Source organism: Siniperca chuatsi, linkage group LG17 (genome assembly GCF_020085105.1).
Source record: "Siniperca chuatsi isolate FFG_IHB_CAS linkage group LG17, ASM2008510v1, whole genome shotgun sequence".
Lineage (NCBI taxonomy): Eukaryota > Metazoa > Chordata > Actinopteri > Centrarchiformes > Sinipercidae > Siniperca > Siniperca chuatsi.
The window spans coordinates 11,343,056-11,370,587 of record NC_058058.1 but is presented as its reverse complement, the minus strand read 5'-3'; the positions used below and the strand labels follow the sequence as shown (position 1 = coordinate 11,370,587).

The window sequence follows — 27,532 nt, the reverse complement described above, 5'->3', positions numbered from 1 at the left end:
TGAATCTATACTATGCATTGTTATATTCCCAAACACTGAACAATAAAAAGAGGAGAGAAGAAAAATAATCGTTTGCACAATACCTGCAGTGCGCCAGTTTTTGGTGGAAATTATTAAAAACTGTATTAAACTGAAACTATCCATTTGAAAAATATGAACAAATTTATCACTGTTAAGTGTTCCTTTTCACATTTTTTAAAATACATAAAACACTATAAAAAAAGACTAATTAAAAAGATTAAAATACTACAAAGACAATAAAGTTTAAGGTTCATAGAATTTTATTGGTAATTTAAATCAGACAAGGCAGACGCATCAATGCAAAACTTGATGAGGTGATGAGACGGCACATTATCGCTTTAAATAATTTGTCAGTGAAACACAAGCACAGGGTTAAGGGCATGAGGCAGACAAATGAGTTCAAGGAGGTATAGGAGCCATTTAAGCCCTGGCCTGCTGCTGCTGCTTGTATTCAGAAATACGGCTTTCCATCACAGGCCTGAAGTGCCTGATCAATCCCTGAGAACACAGAAAAGAGAATACAGAGGTAAATGGTACATTAATTCTGCTTGAATTGAAGCAGAACAATAACAGACGCTGTACTACTAACAGTATGTCAGTATAGAGAACTGGTAAAGGTTTAATATTCATTCATAATGAATGACACATGGGAGAAAAGACCTTGAGTAAATTTTTTTTTTAGGTTATGGTTTGACATTGTGAGTTTACTGTTCATAGCTACACCTAGCTAAATCGAATGAAATCCAATTCAACAGCCCAGCAATAAAACCTTCCTTTATGAAGCTTATTATATTAGGTTTTTGTTACTCTGCTGGAGAGGCGTTGATCAAATTCTGTGGTAAGTCCACCCTACATGGGGGTATCAACTCATTTCCCAGAGTTCCCTATCAATTCTTTCAATGACCCTGTTAGTATGCAAACTCATTATGACAATACATTTGTTTACCTGCACTGGCCATGCTGCGCCATCTCCCAGAGCACAGATAGTGTGTCCCTCAATCTGCTTACTGAGCTCCCAAATCATGTCGATCTCTGCTGACCGCGCATTACCTCGCACGAAACGCCACATCATGTTATTCATCCAGTCCACTCCTACAGAAACAGACGAAAAGGGGGGAGGGAGTATACATTTGTAAGAGGTAGAGACCCAATGTGTGTAGGGTTAAGGTCTGCGCCGTCGATGCATAAAATGACAGTGAAGTAGCACTTACCTTCTCTGCAGGGTGTGCACTGGCCGCAGCTCTCATGTTTATAGAACTCAATCAGGCGGGCGATGGCTCTGATAATGTCAGTCTGCAAAAACAATTGATCCAACAATGTAACAGATGTTTGATGACTATGCATGATGAATTATGCTGCAGAGGTGACAAACTTACAGATTTGTCCATGACGATAACCGCAGCTGTGCCCAGGCCAGTCTGAGCCTGGATGAGGCCGTCAAAGTCCATCAGCACCTCTTCACACACGTTCTTGGGAATGAGAGGTGTTGAGGAGCCACCAGGGATTACAGCCAGCAGGTTATCCCACCCACCACGCACTCCACCTACCGGACAGATGTTCGTTTCAATTAAGTAAAAAAAACTGCATTCATTTAGGCTGTGCTTACGTTAAGCTGTCTTAATCTTCAGTCCATGACCCACTTAATGCAGGAAAACAGATGCAGATAAACAAATGATGCATTTAAGTTTTCCCTTTCCACCAGTTTCACAAAATTACTTACAAGAAAAAGGACTTTCTTCCAATCACAAGTATTTTTTTGACAAAACGCCCTAACTCGTCATAAAAACATTACAAACAGCTCACTCTATCCCCAGTTTGAGATCCAAGGTGTTATTATCATTATAATATTATTATAATTAATATGAGTCAAGCAGGCTCATTACATCATTGGATACACTTTGTTACACATTGTTTCTGTAGTATGTACCTGCATGCCTCTCGATGAGGTCTTTCAGAGGGACAGACATCTCCTCCTCTACGGTGCAGGGGTGGTTAACATGGCCAGAGATATTGAAGAGCTTTGTGCCGGAGTTTCTCTCCCTGCCAAAGCCCAGAAACCACGAGCCTCCACGCCGACAGATGGTGGGCGCCACGGCTACAGTCTCCACGTTGGCAACAGTTGTTGGGCAACCAAACACACCTGTAAGATAGCAGCAGAAGTGAGGTAGATATTTCAGAACTGCTTTTATTTGGCAAGAACAACAAGTGTCCAGCAGTAATCCATTGGTTCAGATCATAATTACAAGTAGGTTGAAGAAAAAGTGGCCAATGTGAAAATGCACAAGCTAACGACATGTACGATCAATACTTTTTCCATGTTTTACACGGGAACTCACCCACGTCAGCAGGAAATGGGGGCTTCAGGCGGGGTTTCCCCTGCTTTCCCTCCAGGGACTCAATAAGAGCAGTCTCCTCTCCGCAGATGTACGCTCCAGCCCCACGCATCACAAACACATCAAAGTCGTAACCGGAGCCACAGGCGTTCTTTCCAATGAGCCCAGCCGCATAGGCCTCATTGATAGCCACCTAAGAACAGATATTGAAAATAAAATGTTTTAACAGGATGGATTTCATAGTCTTGTACAATCATACCAATCAATATTACAGTCTTGAGTGTACTTGACCTGGTTTAGAGCACATAAAAAATGTGCATAAAGATAGCGAAGGACATACAATGAGGGACCAATTAGAGAAAAATAAGGGTAGTGTACATCATGTGCAGAGGAATATGGAAAGTAACAGATCTATAAGCAACAGACGTTAACAGCTCAATCAAACAACACTCCTATTTTGAATATTGGAGAAGCTCACCTATGATTTGAACAAAAAGTCGGACAAGTTCTGGAGAATTTGGAAACAATTACATTTGCTTTTCAGAGACTTGTATTGATCCACACTGCATCTGTAGGTGGGTTGGATGTATATTCTGTTCTGAACATTGTCTGAATTTCACTACAAATTAAAAATTTTACAAAAAAAATGTAAAAAAAAATAAATAAAACCCAAACAAACAAAAAAGAAACAAAAAAGCACAGGGTGAAATGTTGTATTCCAAAGTAACTATTCAAATCCAGACTAAAAAACTCTCTCCAGATATCTATTCATTGATCACTCAGCCCTTAAGCTTGTATTAGCTTGTATTTACTGACTTTAAAGTGCATAGTGTAAATGTTACTGGCAAGTTATTCTTGAGAAATGTACAATTATTTTAAAGTTTAAATCTCAAGTTTCATGCTGTCCATTTTCACCTGCAGGTTGGACGACTCATTGTAGAACTCTCCTCTGATATAGATATAAGCAGCACGCGCCCCCATGGCCCTCCCAGCGACCAGGCAGCCCTCCACCAGCTTGTGTGGGTCATTCCTCATAATCTCCCTGTCTTTACAGGTGCCAGGTTCTCCCTCATCTGCATTCACCACCAGATACTTTGGCCTAAAGCAAGAAATTAGAACTGGGTTATATAAGGTAGAGGGTAGAGGCCCCCAGAGCAGCAACTGTGGTGGATGAGTTCTCATCTGCCAAAATAGTTTTTTGGCTACAGAGGACAAAAGCAACCATCCAAATATGGTTAACCTGCCAAACTAATCCAGACAAATCCAGAGTCAACCCAGATTTTACAGACCTTGAATGGCTTCTTCTAAATGGCTGGTGGGGATGGAACTGATGAAAAATAAACTTGCTGCCTTTTAGAAAAGTCGATTTAAATATCAAGCTAACTGATATATAAAGATGTTTAAAAGAATACTAAGCAACCTTAACTTTGTCAATTGTAAGATCTGATTACTTCTTAATGATTAATCTATACACTGACTGTGAAAATGTCAGTTACATCCATAAATACATTTAAGAAGATTTCCCAGATAACCACTCAAAGCACCTAAAATTATTTTGAGAAACCAGTGCAAATACTGCAAATTGAGAAAGACAGAAACTCTTCACTATTGTGGCTCCAATTTTTGGTTTAGACTCTATAGGACATGTGTGTCTTTACTTAAAAAACTGGTAAAATGACACGAGAACATCAAGCGAAAAAAGGAGTAGATGTCCGTCTCCTCACTAACCTGCCATCGCTGGGCTTGTTCATGAAGCTCCACTTCATGCCAGTAGGGAAACCAGCCCCACCTCTCCCACGCAGGCCAGAAACCTTGATCTCCTGGAGGATCCAGTCGACTCCCTTCAAAAGGATCTCCTTAGTTTTGTACCAGTCGCCACGCTTCATTGCCCCCTTCAGCCTGAAGCACAAAGATGAGTAGGTGAGGACTGTGTTGTGTGTTTTGTTGTTTGTTTGTTTGTTTTTTTTTAGAAATTATTGATACATTTTTATTATAACAAAGATTCTTGTCATTTGTATTGTGCAAGAGGATCGATCAAATCAATATGGATATTATGTTTTAGATTTTACAGAGCATATGAGAATAACATCAGGGTAATTACTTCCAGTCATGGCGGCCATAAAGGTTTGTGAAAATTCTGTCCTCATCTGCCAGAGGTCCAAATGTTGTTTTCTTAGGAGCACTCTGGGAAAATAAGACAACATACTTAATGTTAACCCAGTTGTTGCAATTTAAATTTAAATTTGAACAAAATATAGGCCAGGTACCTGCGCTGTGCTGTTGAATCGGGTGATAGCAGTCACTCCACCCTGACTGACAGCAGCTGGAGCACGAGCCACCCCACACACCACTGCTCGAGACAGGGACAGCATCCTTCCTGCAGGGAGGCCAAACCATAACGTGACAAGTCAAATGATGAACTGAGGCTGCGCACAGTATTTTACTTGAGTTTAACAAGAAATGTAGGACAATTATAGTTAGGGCTGCAACTAATGATTATTTTTATAGTTGTTTGGTCAATAAAATATCAGTGAAAAATGTCCATCACATTTTTCCAGAGTCCAAGGAGACATCTTCAAATGTCTTGTTTTGTCCGACCAATAGTCCAAAATCCAAAGGTATTCCATTTACAATGATATAAAACAAAGAAAAGCAGCAAACCAGAGAATAATTGGCATTTTTGCTTTTAAAAAAATTACTTAAACAATTACTTGATTATGAAAATAGTTACCAAATTATTTTCTGTCCATCACAGATTCAAGGCAAAGTTCCTGTCCAACTGCTTGTGTTTAGACAACATTTAACATTGGAGAACTTTGGCCTCTTATAAAAATAAATTTGTGTTTAGCACAAAGACGTGTTCACATTTCTCATACAAAGAACTGAAAAAAAGTATCAGGTATGGTATCTGAACTAGTATAGAAAAATTTACACCCAATTATCTCTCTTGCAAAACTGAAGAGAACTAGCTGAAAAGTGCCAATTTGACTTTCCAGTGGCCCAGTGGATTCACCAACCAATCAGTTCAATAAGTGATGTATATTACTAGACAATCATCAACTGATAACAATATATTGGTTTTAATACAGAAGTCATGCTGTAATTTGCTGTAATAACAACCTTTTGTCATAACTGTCAATCAGCTTTTTTAACCCATGAAGCAGCGTCAAAACAAGATGAGTGAAAGCCGACCCTGGTTGTGTTTCAGCACCAGTCGCATATTATTTCAACACGATAAAGTTATCTAACACTAGATTAACTTTAATTTTTGGTTGGCGGCCAATATATATATTTGAATGAATTATTATTATGGCACTGGAATAGCTTTGACAGAGATCTTTGTGTAACTTCTTATGTGATGTTATGTCAGAGGTACTGAGAGTTAGCTAGCTAACGAAGGTGAAGGCGAGTGTCAGCAGTGTTATCAATCTGTAATATTTGAGGCCAACACACTTGTAAAGAAACCGAACAATTATAGATATATCGTAACTCTTTTGCCGTCACATAAGTGTGATGTTAAAGAGTACACACACTGACCTCCATGCTCATCAAGCTAGCTGCTGCTAGCCTAGCGCTAAGCTAAGTTAGCTAGCGCTTAACCTTGTAATGTCAGAATAAAAGCAGCGGATTCACAACGCTGCATACAAATCTCAAATTCACAACATATGAATGAATTCGTTCATTGCATTAAAAGCAATAAAACCATGAATGCTTTGATGTAAGTTAGCAAACAGTCGGTCCTTGTTACCTTCTCTACGTCCCGAGCTTATGAAATGTAGACAGGAAGTAGATGCGCACACCGCCGGAAACTGTCAGCTGCAACACAGCTGCGGCGCTGCGGAGGCTGATTTAAAGTTCTGGTTGCACAGCATGTTGACTACAAACCGCGCTCTTTGCATCTAAAAAACATTTCGTAACAGCAGTCTGCCCTCACTAAAGGTCAGTGTGTCTGTGTTTAGAGGTAGTTTTGCAGTATCTGATTAATGGGTACTGATGTATACTTTAACAACACTAACGTTACTAACGAGAGAATTAATATTGCACTTTTACTCCAGTTGAGTAAAAGCTATAATAATTACTTTAGAAATATACAAAATATATGGTCACCTCAGAATGTATGAGATAAAATATGGTGCATTGTTATGTAGATTAGATTAAAATTAGCTCCAACCAGCCTCAACATTAAAATATGTTAATGCTCCAACAATAATATAATATAAAGGGGCCATTCTACATAGTGACGATTTTTGCTTTTAATACTAGTACATAGTAATATAATGGGAATACCTCTGTACTTTTACTTTGGTTTAATTTTCACTTGTAAGCCTTTACTTTTACTTAAGAAAAAGATTTGAGTATTTCTTTCATCAGTGGTGTGCGTGTGAGCATGTACACTCATAGGCAGTTATAAATAACATCCGCATAGAAACGAACTGCATAGGAAAAATACATTTTTTATATTCATTTTTAAAGGGTAGAAATAATTATATTTACATTACATCAGTATGAGGATTTAAATAATGAAAAAGGACAGGCTAAGCAATGTGGTTAAAATTGAACAAATTCATGTGATTATTTAATTCTTACTGTATAATACTGTAAAATGGATGACATTTCATAACCAAAGGCTTTCTTTCTCTGCATTAAATTTTTAAAATAAACTGTATCAATCAATACAGTAATAATAGCACATACAGAAGAGAAGGTGATTAATAGATATTCAAATTATTCCCCGTCTTATCAATATAATTTCTTATTTTGCAGTTGATTAGGCTATCAACCTATTAGTGTTAAGGAAAATAAGCAGTGACTAAGGCCTCCCCTCTCATACTAGGCCTTTTTCACAGCTGAAAGCTTGACATCATAGCAGGAAAATCACAGGTGTAATTATTAACTTTAATTATAGCTGAATTCCATTTAGCTGCCTCGGTTTGTATTGTGCATGCTGGTTCACAGTCGCACTGTCACGGCTTGAATAGAAGGGAGCCCTCGTTAATGTTATTAGTAACATTTGTGCTTTTGCTTTCAAAATATCTGGCATGAAAAGGGTCTATAACCTTACCTGCAGTTTATCTGTCTGCCCTGTTTTATTTGTTTTCCAATACGCAGTTCAAATGAAGTTTGTTGCAGACATAAAATTCTTCATTATTATCTGCTAATTAACCTACTGAAGGTTCATTTCCATGGTATGTTTGCAAATCAATTGCCAGCAGAAAATTAAAACAGGTAAGGAAAGCGAGTCCATGTGTGGAAAAAAAATCACACCTTATAATACTGGATACTAAATTGCGGAGATGCAAATGTAGATTTTTCAGATTAACTCTTCAGCTGGTGAGTTTTCTCCAAACTCCAGATGTGAGTACCATGAAATGTGGTAATTTAAACAGAGATGTACAACTGTGTACAACTGTCTCTGTACAGTTGAAATTATTACATCACAGCAGCTTATCCTCAGTGAACGTCGGTATTAAACCCTGACTTGATGCAACCTACAGACCTGAGGGATCATTTGAATCAACGCTTCAAACAGCTGTTTGATGTTATCGCCCAGCTAGTGCTCCTGTGTGCTTCCAATATCTCGTATGAATGATGTGATGGATGATGAAACTGCAGTCTCAGAAAGCATACAGGCAACTGAAAATGATTCTTAAAGCAGTATTTACATTTGGAAAAGCTAGCATTGCGACTGGTAAAAAGCACATGTATCACCAAAAATGTAAGTTGCTGAAGAAATAAGAAAATAGTGATTATTTTCTCATCATACAGTTTGTAAACTACACAATGGAGCTAACATGAAAAGTGTACAAAGCTCTAACACAAAAATTATCATATTGCTTGTTGAGATTCACGTAACAAAATTAAATCAACTGAAGGTATATTATTTTCAACCCATAGCAGCAATAATGTGTTTATAAATAAAATTGAGGGTCTCCATCAGGTTGTTTACTAAAGTAAACAGCAATCAGTAAAATTTAGTTTCTTTGTTATGTGGTCAAGTTCAGTCAAAGCGTGACAAATATCCTCCACGTTTCTGGACGGAGTCTCTCTCTGTTGGTACTGAGGAAGTCACTCAGGTGGGGGAGGCTGATAACTGGGTCTGCGAGCAACCCGGCCCAGTCGGTCCACAGCCACACTCTCAAACGCCCTCCTCATCAGAGGATGCTCCTCCAGGACCTCGTTGAAACTGTCCACACTCAGGGAGTAAAGGCGACAGTAGGTCTCGGCCTTCACGGTGGCTGTGCGTCGTCCTTGGGTTAGCAGGCAGATCTCTGAACCAAGGAAGAGAGAGTCAGTTTAACCTTTAAAGCAGTAGTTCGATGTATTGGAAAATACGCTATATCGCTTTCTTTCCAATGGGTAAAATGAGTTGATTGATACCACCCTCATGTCTGTACAGCTACAGCCAGCTGGTTAGCTTAACTTAGCAAGCACATTATATCTTGTTTTTTTCATCCATACAAAAGCCAAAGTGTAACAACGACAAGTTGTGGATTTGTGGGAACTATTTCTTGGCCGGGTGCAGTCACTATGAGGTTGCCAGGAAACCAGCGGAGACTGGTAGCTGGCTGTTAGTCACATTTTATTACCTTTGGACAGAGCCAGAGCTAGCTACGCTAACCGGCTGCTGCTTGTAGCGTCATATTTAGTGCACAGACATTAGTGGTATCAATGTTCTCATTTAACTATCGGCAAGAAAGTGAATAAGCGTATCTCCCAAAATGTTGAACTATTTCTTTCGACTCTGTGGTTGTATTGTGTATTGATAACACTGATTACAAGCCAAAAAAATAAGAGTTACAGGAACAAATGTGATTAGTTGCTGTTTTCTTCATCTTCAAGAAAGTAAAGTAAATATCTTTGGCTATGAGACTGCTGATCTCAGTTAATCACTGAATTGAGAAGATTATTGTCACATTAATCGATAATAAAAACAACCAGAAGTTGCAGCCTTACAAACAATGCAGTGTGGTTAAATAAAATGATATACAGATGAGCAATAAATTTGGGACATTAATAACCGCAGAGAAAGTGAAAAGAGGGTCAGTGAGAGCAACAACAAATCGGAAACACAACCACAGAGCCTCGTATACATTTGATGTTGATGTTGTCGATACTGTTTGACGGTTGAACTCAAATGATTTACCCCCAAAATACGCTCCATCGTTGAGCGTAATCTCTTTACTGCCACGTGGGATGACCGTAACGGTGCCGTGCTGGATGAAGTACATTTTCCGACCCAGCGTTCCTTCTCGTATAATCAAGTCTCCGGGTTGGAAGACTTCAAAGCGCAGCTTGGTCAGGATCACTGTCACAAAATGAGGGTCAGTGTTGGCAAACAGTGGCATGTTGGCTACAAGCCCACGGCAGTTATAGCTGACGATCTCCTGCACGGTGGGGAGACAGAGAAAGGAGAAGACATTCACATGTGTGAAGAGTTTTGCAGAGCTGAAAGGTTTAGTCAATTAATCAATTAGTCAAATAGAAAATTAATGGGCAGCTGTTTTGATAATCAATTACTTGTTTAATCAATTACTGCTTTTCTTTGTCTTATGTGATAGTAAACTAAATTTATTTGGGTTTTGGGTGGTTCTTTGGACAAAACAAGGCTAGGGCTGCAACTAACGATTATTTTCATGATCATTAATGTGTTGATTATTTTTTTCATTTATCGTTTGGTCTATGAAACTAACACCCAAAGATTTAGGTTTACTATTACATATGACAAAGAGAAGCAGCAAATCTTAACATTTGAGAAGCTGAACCCTGAGAATATGTGGCATTTTTGCTTGAAAAATGAATCATTAACTAATCATTTAAACAGAGCTTTTAATTAGTAAATATTCCAGCTTCTCCCATGTGAGGATTTGCTACTTTTTATATCATTGTAAACTGAATATCTTTGGGTTTTGGACTGTTGGTTGGACAAAACAAGACCTTTAAAGACATCACCTTGGACTCTCTGAAATTGGGATACATTTTTCACATTTTTCTGACTAAACCATTGACTGAACAATTAAAAAAATAACCAGCAGATTAATTGATATATTGATTTCAACCTTATCGTTCAGGCCTAAATTTACCTGTGTGTGTCAATAAAAGAGAGAAATAGCGAAAGTGGAACAAACAGGAAGTCAAATCAAAGGTTTGATGAATAACAAACCTCTTTGAGGGGATCACTGAGCTCTCCGAGGATGCTGTCCTCGTCGAACATCTTGCCTTGGAATCGCTGCTCATAATAATCATGGATTCTCTGTCTTACATCCGCTGGCAGTTTATGGAACGACATGTACTGCTCCACTTGCTTATACTGAAAACATTTGTACAAAACATTTGGTGATTTGACCTTCACGAGGATACAACTGAAATTCCACAGGGCTGATGTCAGATGTCACATTTAGTCACATTTTCTACCATGTGTTTGCTGAATTATTTCTAAGCACAATAATTATGCATTTATTCTATTTGTTTTGCAGGTTTCCCCCCCACACCCAGTTTTAAGTGGATTACAAACTAATTTGTAATGGGCATTAGCAAACAGTGATCTAGAACAAAGGTGCCGCCATTTGTCTATCATCCGTTCTGCTTTATCTTGTGAAAATCCCCTGGAAAGGGTCACAGTAAGGCCACAAAATCCATTAGATAATACACATATTCTCTAGGCATTTGGCACAATCCCCATGAATAAAGTACAAGCAAGTAGGCAAGCTTATGATATAAAACATGGCTGTGATATTAAACCTCACAGCCAGAATCACATTAGCATCCACGTGAAGCTCCTGGGACACAAAACAACTGAAGCTGTAGGTCAAAATGTTTTAGTTTGTTAATCTTTTCAAGTCAGTGCAGAGATGATTACCTTCTCTTGATACTGGCGATGTGATGCATCCAAGGACTGGACCAGGGTAGTTGCATGACCAAGGAACATGGCGTAGCAGGTGGCCCCCACGACCATACTAATCATGGTGAGCCAAACGTCAGTCATGCCTTCTGGAGGGTGGGCGCCATATCCTATACACAGCATGTGACTCATGGCCATAAACAGGGCGTAGGAGTACTGTAAGTGCCATGTCGAATTCTGAGAAGGATAGAGTTAAAACGGGAGAGGACACATGTTGTCATGAGAAAATATACTTTACATGGCTATGATCATAATTAAATTGGCTAAGAAATGCCAAATGAATGTAGCATAGGTGAAGTTTTTGATAACATTTTAAAGACAAAGGTCTCCAAAAAAATTTCCTAGAAGTTTCTTCTTATTATTATTAATTATAAGGAAAATGAACACAGTTTTAAATTGGTGCACTTGCAATTAAAGGAATATTTTAGAAACAAATACTTTTCCCAAAATGTCTATTTTTCAAATAAGCTTATTCACTTTCTTGTCAAGAGCTAGATGAGAAGATTGATACCACTCTCATGTCTGTATAGTAAATATACTGTAAGCAACAGCTAGCAGCCAGTTAGCTTAGCTTAGCACAAAGACAGGAAACAGCTAGCCTGGCTCTGTCCAAAGGAGAACCCAGGAGGTTACTGCGCCCGTTCAGGAAATAGTCTGGCACATAAAACCCTGTAAAACCACAAAGTGTCATTTTTACATTTCATTTTCATTTTACAACAAAATATAATATATGTTTATAAGTGAGCCTTAAGTGTGCTGGTAGGTAGATTTTGTTACTTTCAGACACAGCCAGGCTAGCTGTTTCCCCCTATTTCCAGTCTTTGTGCTAAGCTAAGCTAACCAGCTGCTGGCTGTAGCTTTATATTTACTGTACAGACATGAGAGTGGTATCATTCTTCTCATTTAACTATTCCTTTAATTAATCCAAATGAATTGCCAACGTAACCTAGAGTCAGTGCACAGCAGGTCAGCTGAACAAGCAAAATTGTATTGAGTATTTACTGGGGTTTAAATGACAGTTATTTAAGTAAAAACGTATTTTCTCCATAATTAGGACATAGATGTTTCCAGGAAACGTCAATGGATTATTTTTTAGGAAATTACAACCCTATATATAAAGATTTACCAGGTTTTCCAGATTTAAATATAAGGCATGCGTTTGAGTATGTATTAATGAACATGTACTCACCACCATATTATTTTTGGATACCCAGCAGTCTGGGGGGAAGTCTTGCAGCATGGGCACCATGAAGGTCAGGCAGCCATCCCAGTGGCACAACAGCAGCATCATGCCAATCAAGTTGACTATACGCACCACAGCGCTGGCCAGGTCATAAGTCATGTGGAAAATCTGACAGAGAGAAAGTTGTATGGAGGAAAAAACAACAACATTAAACTGGAAAAAAGTAGAAATTCTGATGTGTACTCTTCTGCATGTCATTATGAGCTTTACTCTCTCTTCCTGTTTCTAAGCACATCTCTTCCCTCCCCTTCCTTTACCTCTTCCCACTGGTGGATGTAGCGGATGAGGCGAGACAGTCGTAGAAGACGCAGCAGACTGAGGATCTTGGTGAAGCGCACGATGCGGAGGGCGCGGGCGGTGCGGTACACGTCAGACGACTCATGCCGGGACTCCAGGTCAACAATGAGGAAGATGTAGTCAACGGGGATGGAGGAGATGAAGTCCACCAGGAACCAGGTGCGGAGGTAATACATGCGGATATCTTTGGGGTCCAGGATGATGTGGCTGTCCTCTCCCGGGATGCCCGTGCGGAAATTGAAAACCAGGTCCATGAGGAAGAGAGTGTCAGATAGGACGTTAAAGGTGATCCAGGGCATGGTGTTCTGGTCTTCGAAGAAGGTGATTCCCCAGGGCAAAATGACCAGATTGCTCATCATCAACAGGAGCATCACAATGTCCCAGTAAAACCTGGACAGAACAGGAGTGGTGGAAGGTTGAGGTTGTGCAGACGTAAAGCTGTGAGCATTTTGTTTTTGTTTACTTGTACAACTAAACCCAAAGCCTTTAGCCGCTATTGCTATGCAGAGATCCAACTGCATATTTGTACATCCAGTGTCCATAAACTTGCGTTGCTAACTGGAAAGGATAGAAAATCAAAAGACGAGGTCTCCAGTGATCACAGATCACTTCGTCAGAACAAACAAATCAGAAGCTACAGTAAAAATAAAATATATATATATTGTATGAATGGCCACCTCCATGTATGTGGATTGTAATATTTCTTATATGTGTGATAAATAATGTGCAAGCTTTCCAAACAAATCAAGTACATTACAAACTTACTGAAAGCACTGTAAACACAGGAACAAGTCCTCTTATTGGCTCAAACATGTGCGTATGGACCTGGTAATAATGCTGGTTGTCAAGTTAATCATGTAGTCCGAATGTCTTTGGGTTCAGTGTTTATGAAGAGGCCCAGAGAGCATTGCCAAGGTTAAAGGCCTTATCCCTGCAGGTAGTATAAGGCTTATAGTCAAAATCTGTTCACACAATGAATTAATGAATTGTTTGGGTCTATTGGTGTCACCTAAAAAGCGTTTGTTTTGCTGCAACTGCTGCAGTGTATCTTTATATCATACAGCATTCACTAGATAGAGACACACAACAGTTTTTTAAAAGGTCTGACACTGAAAGTTACAGAATTTCAATTTAAAGAAATACTTCAACGTTTTTAGAAAAACGATAATTTGCTTTCTTACAAAGAGTTAGATGAGAAGATTGATACCACTCTCATGTCTGTGCGATAAGTATGGAGCTGGAGTCAAGAGATGTTTAGCTTAGGTTAGCTAGTTGCATAACTAGTAGCCATAACGCCTTGTTAATACACAACTTTTCATCTTTATCTGTTTGTGTACGAATTAAACAAACAAGATATAACATTTTAATTACTGAGCTTTATTGGTGGACACAGCCAGGTTAGCTGTTCCCCCTCTTTCTAGTCTTTATGATAAGCAAAGCTATTCACCTGCTAGTTCTAGCTCCATACTTACCGGACAGATATGAGAGTGATCTTCTAATCTATAATACTATAAGCAAGAAAACAAAATGCGCATTTCCCAAAATGTCAAACTATTCCTTTGAGTTACGGGATTTGAAACGGCTAGGTCAAATGAAGTCATCCAATCAGGAGGACGGTGTGCCATCCAGGGAACGACCCATTTGAGAGTAACCCATAATCTCAAAACAACTCCTGTCACAGGAGGAACCCCTCTCATCAAAAATGTATGGTGTTTACCGCATCAGGCTCAATATACTATCAAAGAAGACAATAAAGAAAATGTCACTACCACTGGTCTGATACGCAGTCTGCTGCTCTCAGGATGTTGAAGCCCAGACTTCTGTGCTGTACATAGCTGCACTCATCACTGTCTGCTTCATGTCATTTTCTTTTAGGTGTCCAGTGTCTCGTTATACACCATGTCTACACGGTTTGGGTTTCCTTACAGATTGTTTCCATCAAGTGTCAATCACTTTGGGTCTCTCTCTCGCTCTCAGTCTCTCTTTCATTACAGAGGCACAGTAACAGAATATGGACCAGACTATTTTTGATTACCGTCACCCTTCACTGATTGCAATATGAACCCTGTGAGAAAACGACCCTCTTCTTTAGCCAGTCAGAGCAGAGATACAGGAATTGATAGATTAGTTCCTCATTCTCATTCATGTTTATCCCTCCATCAATCTCTTGCTTCCATGTCCTGTGTGTCACACACGCTGGTTTACATGACTACTTATCATCTCCTCTAATGTTGCAACAGATTAGTGGTTGCTTGCTGCTAATAACTCCACCAAAGACTCTGGACTCTGGCATTATAGCTGTTTACATGAAGCATGTGCACATGAGTGCTTAAGTATGAGTGTGTGAGATTGAAGCAGAATTAATTCTGCTGTATCAAAACCTTTTATTAATAACAGTGGGGGTGGAACAGGAATAGGAATGTGGTTTGATAGCATTTTATGTTGAATCTGAATCCAAGATTTAATCCGTTTATCAACTAAATGTAGTTGGTACCTTTTTAAAGCAACAAAAGTTATAAATAACTAAGAATGTCTGACATTCAAAACACTAAAATTCAAGTTTTGACAGATAAGTTACGTATTTACTGTTAAGATAAACGACTACCTGCCACTGTCGTTTACCTTTTTAGCCATGCTAGTGGTGTGGTCCATACTGAATTATCTCAAAAACTATTAAATGGATTGCCATAAAAATGTGTACAAACATTCGTGATCCTCAGAGGATGAATCCTACTGACTTTGGTGATCCCCTGATTTTTCCTCTAGTGCCACCATGACATTTATGGTTTTGAATGTAATGTTTCAACAACCATTGAATGGATTGCCATTAAAGTTGGTACAGACATTCATGTTTTCCACAAGATGATAATCATTTTAGGGATCCCCTTACTTTTCATCTAGCGCCACCATCAGGTCAAAATTTTAATTTGTCCAATACTTTGATACCAAATACTTGCTAAAAGACATTTCCAACAGCCTCAGCTGTACTTTACCTGTACCTGTTTAGTGCTAATTAGCAAATGTTAACATGCTAGAGCATTAAACTAGTGAACATTATGCCTGCTAAACATCAGAATGTTAACATCATGAATGTGAGCATGTTAGCATGTTGATGTTTGCAATACAACACTGTGCCTAAGAGTTGCTTGCATGTTGTGCTCAGAACAATCTAATGTTTGAACATCTACAGCTCCATGACAAGTGAGCAAACTCCTTCCGATGAAAACCACGTGACACAGTCGACAGCTCCAGAACGAGCGAGGAAGTGGACTTTAAGTTCAGATTCTTTTGTTGATTGACATTGATCTTCACAAAAAAAAAGAAGAGAGGAGATAAAGATTTTACAAGTGTGTTGGCCTAGTGGTTAAAACGTGTACCATATAATGTGATCGCAACGCCCCCTTTTGGATTCCAGCATGGGACCTTTGTTGCATGTCATTCCCCTTCTTTCTCACTTCATTTCCTGTCACTTCTCTATCGTCCATGTCTGAATAAAAAATGTCTCTCTCTCTCTCTCTCTCTCTCTCTCTCTCTCTCTCTCTCTATATATATATATATATATATATATATATATATATATATGTGTGTGTATGTGTATATGTTCGATAAGAGGGTCATTAGACTCTTAACAAATGTGCTTTTTTACCAATTGGATTCATACCTTAAAGTGGGGTTAGGACCTTAACCCCTAAACAGGAAAGCTGAGCACCAAAAACGTGCTGTTCCAACTCATCCATTTTAAAGGGGAAGTTGGAGCATAAGGTTTAAGGAGAGCAGGCCTTCGGTAATCCCCCCCTCAGCTGTCTGTGTATTATTGCATAATAGAGCAAGATTGGAATTATAGGGATTCTTATGGACAATAATCCCTCTGCACGGGTTTATCCTCTCTGTCTGGCATAGGCCTGATGTTTAAAAATTGTTTAAATTAGACAGCGGCTATTATTAGTAACTGCACAGACGGATTGCTTGGGCATCACTGCTAAGATGTCGTTCAGCCCAAAAAGCTGAATGATCCGACAAATCCACCAAAAGTGAGGCCAAACTAGAGCAAGAAATTATTGGATGTTTTTAAAAATGGAATACATTGGATCACTTAAATGATCAGGGTCAATGAATGTAGTTCTGCCTCCTCATAAATAAGAAGGAGAAAGGGAGTCACCAGTGATATCATTAACCCAGATGATCTTGTCCTATATACTGTATCACTAATCAAATCCCTTCATCGCCTTATCATGTGCGAGGAACCATGACATCAGCTGCTGTACTGCAGTTTGTCCTTGGAAAAGCTGAGCACCATCACAGGCTGTTTGGTTGGATGAAAACTGGACGCTTTAATGGGAAGTTTATGAAAGATCAATGATGAAATGGGGAATCTTGTGTTGGCAAAAGCTTACTGACTTGTGTTTTCACCCTTTCTGCATTTCTGTTTCTTTTCTGTCCATTTTCTGCAGACAAACTCACAAACAGCACTGAAACTAAGAGGAAACTGAGGTTAGGAAATTCTGAAGATAACCCAACTCCATCATTACCTGAAGTCACTGTAGGGGTGGATGATCCACACTCCAAAGCTCTTGACCCTGGCCTGCTCAGCAGCAACACCCTTATGACTGCCAAACATGCGCAGGGAGAACTTGTTGACCCCGGGCTGCAGCATGGATCCAAAATGCTTCTGGAAGTAGGTGGACTGGTCCTCTGGGGTGTCATCTTCACCTCCTGCGTCCTCCACATTGGTGTCCAGCAGGCCATCGGGGTCCGCTGTGTAGTCGTCATTGTGAGTCTGGACCAAAGAGAAGAGCGTCGTGGTCACATCGCCCCTCTTGTCTGTCTTAGGGGAGGGGGTGCCAGGGGGGCTCGTCCTCTGGGAGCCACTTCTCCATCTTGAGAAGCGGAGACTGCTCCAGCTGCGGTACCTGGGGGTCTCTGGTTTGTGAGCCGGGCTCTCGGCGATGCCTTTCTGGTCATCTGTACTCCTGGAGAGGCTGGTCATTTTTACACCTTGCACTTTACACTGGGCAAAGCAAAGAGGGCTCTGTTGTCCCTGTGATTTGGCTTGTAGGGGCCTGATTGTAAAGTTCACTTACTAATAACGTTCATTGCAGCTGCCATTTCCTTTTGATGCAAGTGTTAACTTCCTTTACAAAAAATAACTATCCTGGAACACTTTTAAGCAGGATGTAAAAATAAAAAACCTGTACTAAGCTACTGTAATTTAAAAATATAAAACAATGACCCCACAGCAACTAAAATATAGTCTACCACTAGGTAGGCCCTACCAGGTCACTTTTAGCTCTCCAGAGTACCACATAGGCCTACACATGGCAAGTCTCAAAATCGTATAGAAACAATAGCTTTCCCCACACGACTTCTCACAATATAGCCTATATCCATAAAAAGCTGCAGCGTCCATTTAAGAAAAACTACTTTCCCTGTGCTGAATGAAGCCCACTCCCCGTAAAAATAAAAACTTCAGCTTCAGATGAATTGTGTCCTCCGCCTTTGTTCGACCATGAGAGGACGGACGCAAATTGACAGAGAGGGCTCAGTAGCCTTTAATAATCGGCTTGCTGGCATAACCGCGTCCACTCACCTCTCCCCTCCTGCTCCTCCTCCTCCTGCTCCTCCCTGCGGTGGAAGTGCCCTCCCTACTCTGGGACGATCCCCGGAGTGGTGATCCGGCTGCAGGTCATGTTGCGCAGCCAGGACCGGGACCCTCCAGGTCAGCAGCAACTAAAATACCAACAATTAGCCTCCATACCTGCCAGAAGGTTATTGTTACGCTCGATCATTATTTGATAGGAGACATACTGTAAAATACTACAGGCGGTTATTTTTCCTTTCCTGTAATTTCTTTTTAGGAACCTTATTCTGTCCTTATACCTAACCCCTTAATTAGTTAAGGGAGTAAATAATTGAGAAGCATTTGAGGCTACATTAAGTCTTTTGAAGATCAAACAAAAACTTAATTTTTTACAGTTTACACTTTCTATTATAAATTTGCCATTAAAACTACTTAGTTTCAAACGTCTTTATTTTTTAATGTAATAGACTAGTGGTTTTAAAGACAAAAATGAGTAATTATTGTACAAAACATATTGACTACTTTGACTTGTCACATATAAGGTATTATGTCAGCGGTTTTAATTATACCTATTAATAAGCGCACAAAAGGCATTCAAATGCCTTATTTTATAGGTAATTAGAGTAAAGTCAAGTCAGTTTTATTTATATAGCCCAATAACACAAATCAAAAATGTCTTTACAATCTGTACAGCACAAGACACCCTCTGTCCTTAGACCCTCGATTCAGATGAGGAAATCCAGAGACTCCATGAACCAAACCATTAATAATATCCTTAAAGGAAGAGTTTGACATTTTAGGAAATACACTTAAATTTCTTGCCGAGATGAGAAGATGGATACCACTCTCAAGTCTGTACGTAAATATGAAGCTATTGCGAGCAGCCGGTTAGCTTAGCTTAGCATAAAGACTGGGAACAGAGGGAAACAGCTAGCCTGGCTCTGTCCAAAGGTAACTAAATTTGCCTAATAGCACCTCAAAAGCTCACTAATCAACATGTTATATATTGTTTGTTTCATTTGCACAAAAGCAGAAGTGCAAAAACATCAATTTGTGGTTATACAGAGGGTTGGCCGGGGGCAGTGACTTCCTGGGAGTATCGACCTTCTCATCAAACTTTTGACTTTTTAAAATTGTTATCTAATTCATAGTTTAGTCCAGTGGCTTTCAAACTTTTCCTTCAGAGGAATCTGGGGATTAAAACTAGAAATTACAGGCCCACACAATTTATGGATGATTGACCTGATTCTGGTACGCAGACACAAGAAAAGGGACAAACTTGTTTTTGTTTGGTAGCCGTACCTTGAAAATGTAAATCCGTTAGTCCACTTGTTAGTGGGAAATATTGTAATGAATTTTTAATTGGTCTATGTTGCAACTTAAAAGAGGGGAAGTGTTCGCTTAAAAAAAAGTGATATATTTACCAAAGTTACAAGAAAAACTGCTGTAAAGATACAAATTTGCAGTAAGGAATAATTAAATTCAAACTTTTATATAAGAATATAAAAATAATAATGATTAAGATACAACTGAGATACAGTGTGTGTATCACACTGTGTGTGTGTGTATATATATATATATATATATATATATATATATATATATATATATATATATATATATATGTGCCCTCTCCTGGTATCTTCCTGTCTGTGACCAGGTCAGTCTCCATTATATAGACCCCTGTACTGTTCTAGATCACATTTCACCATTATCGGCCATCCATTCTCTGAAATGGCAGGTGTCATGTTTACATTTACACCAGTGACTCAGCCACTCTGAGAAGTTGCAGTCACAATTACTGGGTCACTCCTAAAGCTGGCTCCTTGCCAAAGTGTAGTGTTTCGGAAATCATGGTCAAAGTTCAGTAAACGCAGAATTTTTAAAATGAACTAAATATTTTATAGTTATATAGTTTTTTTAAAACACTATATAGTGGAAAAACAAGTACAATCAAAACATCAGCTACAATGTGGGTGCAACACAGAAAATGCACTGCAGGCACATAAAGGGTGAGTGAAATCAGGATGGATGGTTAGACGGGGCCAAACTCAGAGCTAAAAATACCCAATTACATTTGCCTTTTCCCAGTTTAAAGGAATAGTTCGAGAGCGAGATGAGAAGATTGATACCGCTCTCACTTCTGTCCAGTAAATATGAAGCTACAACCAGCAGCTGGTTAGCTTAGCTTAGCATAAAAACAAAACAGGAAACAGCTAGCCTGGCTCTGTCCAAATGTAACAAAATCTGGCTACCAGCACCTCTAAAGCTCACTAATTAACGTGTTATATCTCGTTTGTTTTGTTTGTAAAAAAAACCCCCAAACAAACAAAAGGTCCTCAGGCGACTTCAGGAAGTTACTGGTCCCGACCAAGAAATAGTCCAGCACATAACCCCCTCCCTCCAGTAAAATGGTGAATTGTCGTTTTTACACATGCATTTTTGTACTGATTAAACAAGAGATACATGTAAATGTAGCAGTTCCCCCCCGTTTTGAGTCTTTGTGCTAAGCTAAGCAACTGCTTATCTTCATATCTAACTCTCAGCAAGAACGCAAATAAGTGTATTCCCCAAAACATTGAACTTTTCCTTTAAATGCTCATAAAACACATTTTATCTTTCCCACATATAAGCTGAACAGCACCCCGTGGCCTGATCACAGCCTTGAACCAGAGGAACACAAACGGGGGATGCATCGAGGACGTAGTACAAGACTGATGTAGGTTCCTTATGTCAAAAGTATGGAGTGAAGACGTTTTTGATATTTTCAAAGATAGAGCAGGAATACACATCCTTTAACACACAGATCGGATTATGGTCTGAAATATCCTACCATGATGTTTGCATGCAGTCCTCTGTGTTGAAATGTGATCAATGTTTAGACACGTTGTCACTTTACTGTGTGTGGACATTAAGCATCACCGATGTGCTTCCCGTTTTATTTTAGAGAGAGTTGTCTGTGAAAGTTTGCGGGTTTAACAGGATGCTTATTCTAAATATTTCATTTAGTAAAGCTCTTCTGTGTCCTACAGACGGAGGACAAATTAAAGGAAAAAGGTGAATAAAAGAGTGGAGAAACATATCAAATGCAGATGCTTCCATTCACCACGGCTCACTGAATGGTTTGGTGAGTATGAAAATGATGTGAATAAAATGCTACGGCCTTTACAGTCACTAGATCTCAACCCAGTTTCACACCTGTGGAGGATTATGAAACTTTCATCTTGAAATCTATTTAGTGATGTCTGTGATTGTCTCTGATGCTATAGTATGTGGCCCTATCAAAGTAAAAGTACTGTCCAAGTGCACCCTGCAGGGCTGTAGCTACCATTGAGATCATGTCCTCTTGTATTTTTTCTAAGAATTTGGGGGTTTTAGCAACCTGTGGGGAATCAACACATGGTGTGTATCTTATTGACTGATTCCAGTGTATTTCCTGCCATCTAAGCGTTTGACTAGTGGATTTCATGTGACTTGGTGTAGTTAAGTTGCCTTAAAACATTATTATTATTATATTGATTTGAATACACTAATTTGGAAATCAAATTTGGATTCAGGACCGGGATTCTAAAATCCCGGCTATGGTCCTGGTGACCTACGAGATAATTAAAAAAATAAATCAAACTTTCTGATGGAGGCTTAAAATAGTAAATTCCCCATCTGATGTAAAATTGACCTTTAATAACTAAAGTCTAACAGTTTCTGGAGCTGCATGTGTTGACCTTTCACACCCAGGGTAACGTCATATTGTGATGTCAGATGAGGAGAAATGACATCGAAGAGACAGACAAAAAGATAGAACAAATTCTTTCTCTGCAGGTTTTTTTTTTGTATCTGGTGACACCCAACCCTCAGGCAGAGAGAAACTGGAGTCATGTGACAGAAGAATATGACTTAAGTTGCTCAAACAGCGTCACTGATTTCAAGTCAAGATTTTTTTCATGAGATTTTTGAAATCGATTGTGCCATCATGACTTTTTCCACAGAGGATCCTCAAAGGTTTTTAATCCGTGACAGTTCAGTACAATATTCAGGCTAATAATCTGTGAGGTTGTTCTCTGTATCTAGAGCGTTGTCCAATGAAAACCATTAATCTCCAAATTTTGAAACCTTCAGAAAGTGTTCTTTTGTAATTTGTACTTCTTAAGCAAAATAAATCATTAAAATTATTATTTGATTTGATTATTTGAAAAAAAGTGTTGATATCATTAAACATAAACCTAAAACCCACCTTTTTAGCTTGGCTTTATGGCCATTACTTACAATTGTATATAATTATTCTTCACTTGTTTTAAACATTTTTATTGCATTTATCTTTTCTATCTTTTTTTCATCTTCTTCTATCATTACCATTTAGTCTTCCATTGTTTTACTGTTTATATTTTCACTGTTTTATTATTACCCTTTGCAATAACTTACATGAAAAGTTTGATTGTCACAAAGCTGAAAACTCGACTGTTTCTCTCAGCTCATGATAAATTGCCGTTTAGGAGATAAATGGTTTTCACAGGACAGTGACAATATGTACATTTATTGATAGATAAGACATTACTGTGTATTCTGTGTGCAAAAACTGTACCTGTACTGTGTGTATTGCCTTCAAGAAATACTGATAATAAGCCAATGCCACAATGACAGTGCTTGCATTGCAAAGTGAGGATGTGAGAAAATTTGCATGTTGTACAGAAAAGAAACCAGATAAGGCAGTGTGTAGCGTAGCCCAGGGACATGAGATGTCGGCCATGGGATCACAGTCCCCAGTCTGAGTGCGACAGGGGACCATTGTTGCTTGTCAACCCCCGTTTCTCTTTCCCTTCACTTCATGTCTTTACTCTGTCTAATATCGGCAAAAAAAAAAAACCCTCCTAAAAGTATTTAAAAACCCAGAAAGGTGGGGAAACAAGTGCCACACATTCCAGAAATGATAAATGATCTGACAGAAAACCAGCCCTGAGAACGTCCCCACTCACAGTAGGTTCAGTAAAAACAAGCAAACAGTCTTATTATCAGTGTTATGGTATAAATTTTAACTAAACAACACATCTGTAACATTTCATACATCAGTAAAAGAAATGACACTAAGAAAATCAAAAATCAAAAGCAATTTGGGCGCTTAAAACAAATGTTAACTACTGGCATTGTGGAGGTGTAGTGTCATTCAGTCGCTGAGATTTCATTCCTTTATCTTCTTCAGAAGAGAGGTTCAGCTGGTTTTGTCGCCACACAATTTCCTAAAAAGACACAATCACATCGTTGTTCCACTATGTATTCTCCATTCTGCAAATGTTTGCTTAAACTGTTTTTTATGACTTACTCAGATTGTGGGTCTTTCTTCACATAATCACATATTGGTCTGTACCCCGTCAGTTGTGCTTTCAGAGTATTAATCTCTTGGTTCCAGGCATCAGACTCTGCTTTTAACATAGCTTAGTGACAAAGAAAGAGAAGAAACAACTCAGACCCAAACAGTAACTCTTGTATTTCACCACATGGTGGCACCAGCAGCAGAGCATAATGAACTGTGAGGTGGCTGTTATACCTTCAGTCTCTGTGTGTTCCTTCTCCACACTTGCGAGCTCATCAGCTTTTGTTTTCTACAATAGTGTGGGAGAAATGTCAGTCAAAATGATCTGCAACTTGTGTTACACAAACACTGAGTACCTACTTTAATACCATACAACAGGGCTATTCAATTGGGCCGGATTTTAAAACCAGGAAATGTAGATGGGCCAGACATTTTCAGCAGCTTATTTAAAACCGTTTTTTTAAGTTTAAACAAATGCAAATGAATGTAATACAAAAACAGCAGGCATTTGGAGATGGCGGTAACATAAACAAATACTTGCCAGTCCAGGCAGAGTTAAACTAACGGTTTTCATTTCATTTACGTTTCAGGGTTGACAGATATTTTCAGTAGAGCACTTCTCTACTTGTGAATGTCAATAGTCAGATGTTTTGAAAAGCTCACGTGAGAAAATGTTGATTTGTGAAAGACATGATTGGCGGTGTTGCTACATCCATAAACATCCTGCCCAATCAGTACTGCGCATGTGCAACCCAACAGCGATGAGAAGGAAGCGAGATGGCTCACTCCTTAGCTACTTCCATACACTATATATGCAGTTTACTTATTTTGATCAGATTTCTGTATGCTGGGCCACTCGGAGGTTGCTTCTGGGCCGGATGTGGCCCGCGGGCCGCCAATTGAATAGGCCTGGCCTACAATGACCTCAAACCTATAAGACCAGAGGGCATTGTGTGTTCTTCACCCAAGGTAATGGGAAGAGGAAGAAATACTCACAGGATAATAAATAAAAGTCCTGCATTCAAAATCCTACTTTTATTATCAGCAAAATTTCAGACATAGAAGTAGGCCTACTCATTCTGCAGAAAAATGGCTCCTACATAACGGATATATTATTCAGTATTACATCAGTAGATTGTTAATACTGATGCATCAATGCATTTAATGTTATAGCTGTCAGAGGTGGAGCTACACAAGTGCATGTTCTTTTTTTTTGTGAAATATTGGATAATTTGACCTTGGTGGGCCTTGAACAGTTATTGAAATAAAATTAAAAAAATTCCAAAGCTTGCTAAACATAAGAACACACTTGTTTTTCTTTACAAATTTATTTGTGTTTATTTGTGTCATGCTTTTGTATACAAGTGTATCTTTGATCTGGAGGCCCACATAATGCACACTCTTGTAGTAATAAAATCTATAACTGTAGCTGTCAGATAAATGTAGTGGAGTAGAAGTATAAAGTGGCATAACATGCATTAGCATTAGTCAAGTGCAGTAGCTTAAAATTTTACTTACCACCATTGCCCAAGGCTTTGTGAACTGAAAGTGTTTACAAAGCACTTATATAAACTGGGTGTGTTTTTTCCTAAACTTCCTGCTACATATTATCATTCATTTACTAATGTTCGGTGCTGCTGAAAAAGTTGACCATCGTCTGTTATAGCATCTCTAGCATTTGCCTACAGAAAAAAAAATAAAAACTTTTCACCTTTTCTGCTTGACAGGCATCATTTTCTGTTTCCTTCTCCTTCATCTCAGGTCTGAGTTTGCCCAGTGTCACCTCCAGATCTGCCACTATTTTTGACCCCTGAACCAGCAGCCTTTCTAGCGTGGCTTTAAATGAGTCGTCATTTATATATTGACCATCAAGTCTCTCTGACTTCATTTGCAGATTTTCACCTTCCTTCTTTAGCATGATTGACACTTGATCTTGGCGCATAATAATCACCAGTAGTCCTATGCACACCAAGATGGATAAAATGGACACAATCCACTGCACACGCATTGATGCTGTTTGGGTAACTGTGATGCAGAAAGCGTGAAAAAGACAAAAGGAAGAGAGATCCGCAGAAGCAGGGATGTCAGGTTTTACACAGAGTGTGCAGTCAAGCTCTTCAATCATTAACAGTGTGATAACAAAAGTCAGTTGACTTCCTACTTTCTGAGTCATATGTCCTCTTACCGTGCTTGTATATTGTCCACTTTAGTTCTTCTTTTCACTAATTTTCCACATAGGATTTATCTCCCTGGAAAGCAAACAACCACCGAGACACAAGGTACAGACTTCACTTGATCACCAATTCATAATCTACTCACTTTTGCCTCCACCCTCTTTCCCAACAGGCTGGTTGTCTGATTGAATTTCACACTGCAAAACAGGTTGAGCAACTAAATTAACATTCAGTGTAGCTCTTGTGACACACATATTGACGGCAATAAAGAGCAAAGGTGTACTTTGCCTTCAATAAACGCAAATAAAGTGATTTTACTGTGATGAAAGAGGAGGACCTGTGCTTTCAAAAGAGAGAAGCTGATGGCTCATTGGTTGATTACACCTATAACTAATCAGTGAGTCTGGGAGTATGTATGGGCAGAGCTGGAGAGCGGTGCTTTAAGGACCTGCAGCCTTTTCCATGATGTTTTGATTCATCTAGATATTTCCTAAGTAAAACATGGAACAGGTCTTTTTACATGAATGCATGTATCAGATTCTGGTGGATCCCAGTTTTTTTTTTCTTAGCAACGTTCAAACAACTTCTTGGAAAGGTCCCTGAAGGCTTGGCTGAGCCAGTCTCCAAAATAGGATTCAGGCATTCTCTTTAGACTGCTAGCCCAAATCCATTTTTTGGCAAATCTAGATTGATTTTAGAAAGTCTGTACAGCCAGAAACCACATGACACATGTCGGACTTTTGCAAATCAGACTTGGCTCCTGCATGTTTTCTGACTCCCTGTGTTCAGGTTCATTTCTTCAACTGACACCTGCCTCCAAGTTACTCACCGGCTCTCCAGAAATACCTCACCAGGGCTCCTCCGCCGCTCCACCTCAGCCTGCTGTCCTCGCTCCGCCTACCTGCTCCCTCCAGTCTCTTGCCTCTTGCTGTCCTCGCCCAGTCCACTTGCTCACGGCAATTGCTTCCACACACCTGACTACTCTTTGTGTCTTATAATAAACCGAAAGTAACCACTTGATCTCTCTCTGTGCCGCTCGTGCTTTTGGGTCCAGCCTCTGTGTACCATAACAGTCGTTTAACCCGGAAACTGATGCAAAACGGTGCACACGTTTATAGACTGAACGTGCCCCTGGTATCACCAAAGGACGTATGAGTATCACGGCAATTATGTTTGATGTTTCTTTGGAAACGATTCTTTTCAACAACTCTTTAGTATGAACGAAGGGAACCGAGTTGTACTTGATTTCACTGCCTTCCCTAAATCATGGGAAACCAAAAGTCAAAGCTGACTTATTTTTATTTGCGTATGTAAGTTAATAACGTGTTTAACTTACGTCACATACGTAACTTCACTGATAGGCTGCTGTACTGTAACTAATGTACTGAGAGGAGTCAGTAGTCAATGGTGGTATAAAACAGAGCAGTCAACAAAATAGGTTTTTCAAAAACTGTGAATCACTGCAACCACGAGAAGTCCTTGAGCATACAGTCATAAATGTGCACAAAAAACATTACGCTGGTCCAGTAGTATGCAAGATTAGCTGCAGACAGATACACACACACAACCAAAGGCATGATGATAACAATGTATAAATGACAATGCATGGACTGCTACCGCTTTCCTGCTAGACTAGTTATCTCCAGCAGCTAATGCTTGGAACCCTGCCCACATGGTTCACG

At 39.3% G+C, this 27,532-nt stretch overlaps 2 protein-coding genes and 1 long non-coding RNA gene across 9 annotated transcripts; 1 reads left to right on the top strand and 2 right to left on the bottom strand.

Annotated features, from left to right (window-relative positions):
• Nucleotides 1-263: 263 nt before the first annotated feature.
• ndufv1 (NADH:ubiquinone oxidoreductase core subunit V1) lies at nucleotides 264-6,221 on the bottom strand. Its single transcript, XM_044172658.1, has 11 exons — nucleotides 6,103-6,221; nucleotides 4,622-4,731; nucleotides 4,456-4,538; nucleotides 4,083-4,253; nucleotides 3,270-3,453; nucleotides 2,358-2,547; nucleotides 1,949-2,161; nucleotides 1,398-1,564; nucleotides 1,233-1,314; nucleotides 968-1,113; nucleotides 264-519 (listed from the first exon to the last, which is right to left on the bottom strand). Exons 2-11 carry the CDS (start codon nucleotides 4,724-4,726, stop codon nucleotides 442-444), a joined length of 1,419 nt encoding a protein of 472 aa, XP_044028593.1. The 5' UTR covers nucleotides 4,727-4,731; nucleotides 6,103-6,221; the 3' UTR covers nucleotides 264-441.
• On the top strand, nucleotides 6,166-17,378 carry LOC122864904. The gene is made up of 3 exons (XR_006375346.1): nucleotides 6,166-6,293; nucleotides 12,776-12,960; nucleotides 17,245-17,378. It is a non-coding gene; the product is annotated as an uncharacterized LOC122864904 (long non-coding RNA).
• hcn3 (hyperpolarization activated cyclic nucleotide-gated potassium channel 3) lies at nucleotides 6,782-27,532 on the bottom strand. 7 transcript variants are annotated; one of them, XM_044172652.1, is made up of 13 exons: nucleotides 26,680-27,532; nucleotides 25,996-26,047; nucleotides 25,862-25,925; nucleotides 25,388-25,701; nucleotides 23,911-23,965; nucleotides 23,686-23,797; nucleotides 17,323-23,602; nucleotides 12,754-13,183; nucleotides 12,443-12,604; nucleotides 11,212-11,430; nucleotides 10,516-10,662; nucleotides 9,499-9,739; nucleotides 6,782-8,623 (listed from the first exon to the last, which is right to left on the bottom strand). In XM_044172652.1, the coding sequence occupies exons 7-13, from the start codon at nucleotides 17,778-17,780 to the stop codon at nucleotides 8,421-8,423; spliced, it is 1,860 nt and encodes a 619-aa protein (XP_044028587.1). In that variant the 5' UTR covers nucleotides 17,781-23,602; nucleotides 23,686-23,797; nucleotides 23,911-23,965; nucleotides 25,388-25,701; nucleotides 25,862-25,925; nucleotides 25,996-26,047; nucleotides 26,680-27,532; the 3' UTR covers nucleotides 6,782-8,420. The 7 variants fall into 7 exon arrangements, with proteins under 7 accessions (XP_044028587.1, XP_044028585.1, XP_044028589.1 ...); XM_044172650.1 differs by lacking the exon at nucleotides 25,996-26,047 and having other exon boundaries at nucleotides 26,680-27,531; XM_044172654.1 differs by lacking the exon at nucleotides 25,996-26,047 and having other exon boundaries at nucleotides 26,752-27,530.

Bases quoted from the DNA above. Each gene is read 5' to 3' on its own strand.
- ndufv1 (XM_044172658.1), bottom strand. From the start codon at position 4,726: ATGCTGTCCCTGTCTCGAGCAGTGGTGTGTGGGGTGGCTCGTGCTCCA. The intron at 2,548-3,269 runs GTGAAAATGGAC...ATCTGTTCTTAG, and splicing joins ATGAGTCGTCCAACCTGCAG to GTGGCTATCAATGAGGCCTA. The intron at 520-967 runs GTAAACAAATGT...CTGTGTTCTCAG, and splicing joins GCGCAGCATGGCCAGTGCAG to GGATTGATCAGGCACTTCAG.
- hcn3 (XM_044172652.1), bottom strand. From the start codon at position 17,780: ATGACCAGCCTCTCCAGGAGTACAGATGACCAGAAAGGCATCGCCGAG. The intron at 11,431-12,442 runs GTGAGTACATGT...TATCCTTCTCAG, and splicing joins TATCCAAAAATAATATGGTG to AATTCGACATGGCACTTACA. The intron at 9,740-10,515 runs GTTTGTTATTCA...CCCACCGTGCAG, and splicing joins TCAGTGATCCCCTCAAAGAG to GAGATCGTCAGCTATAACTG.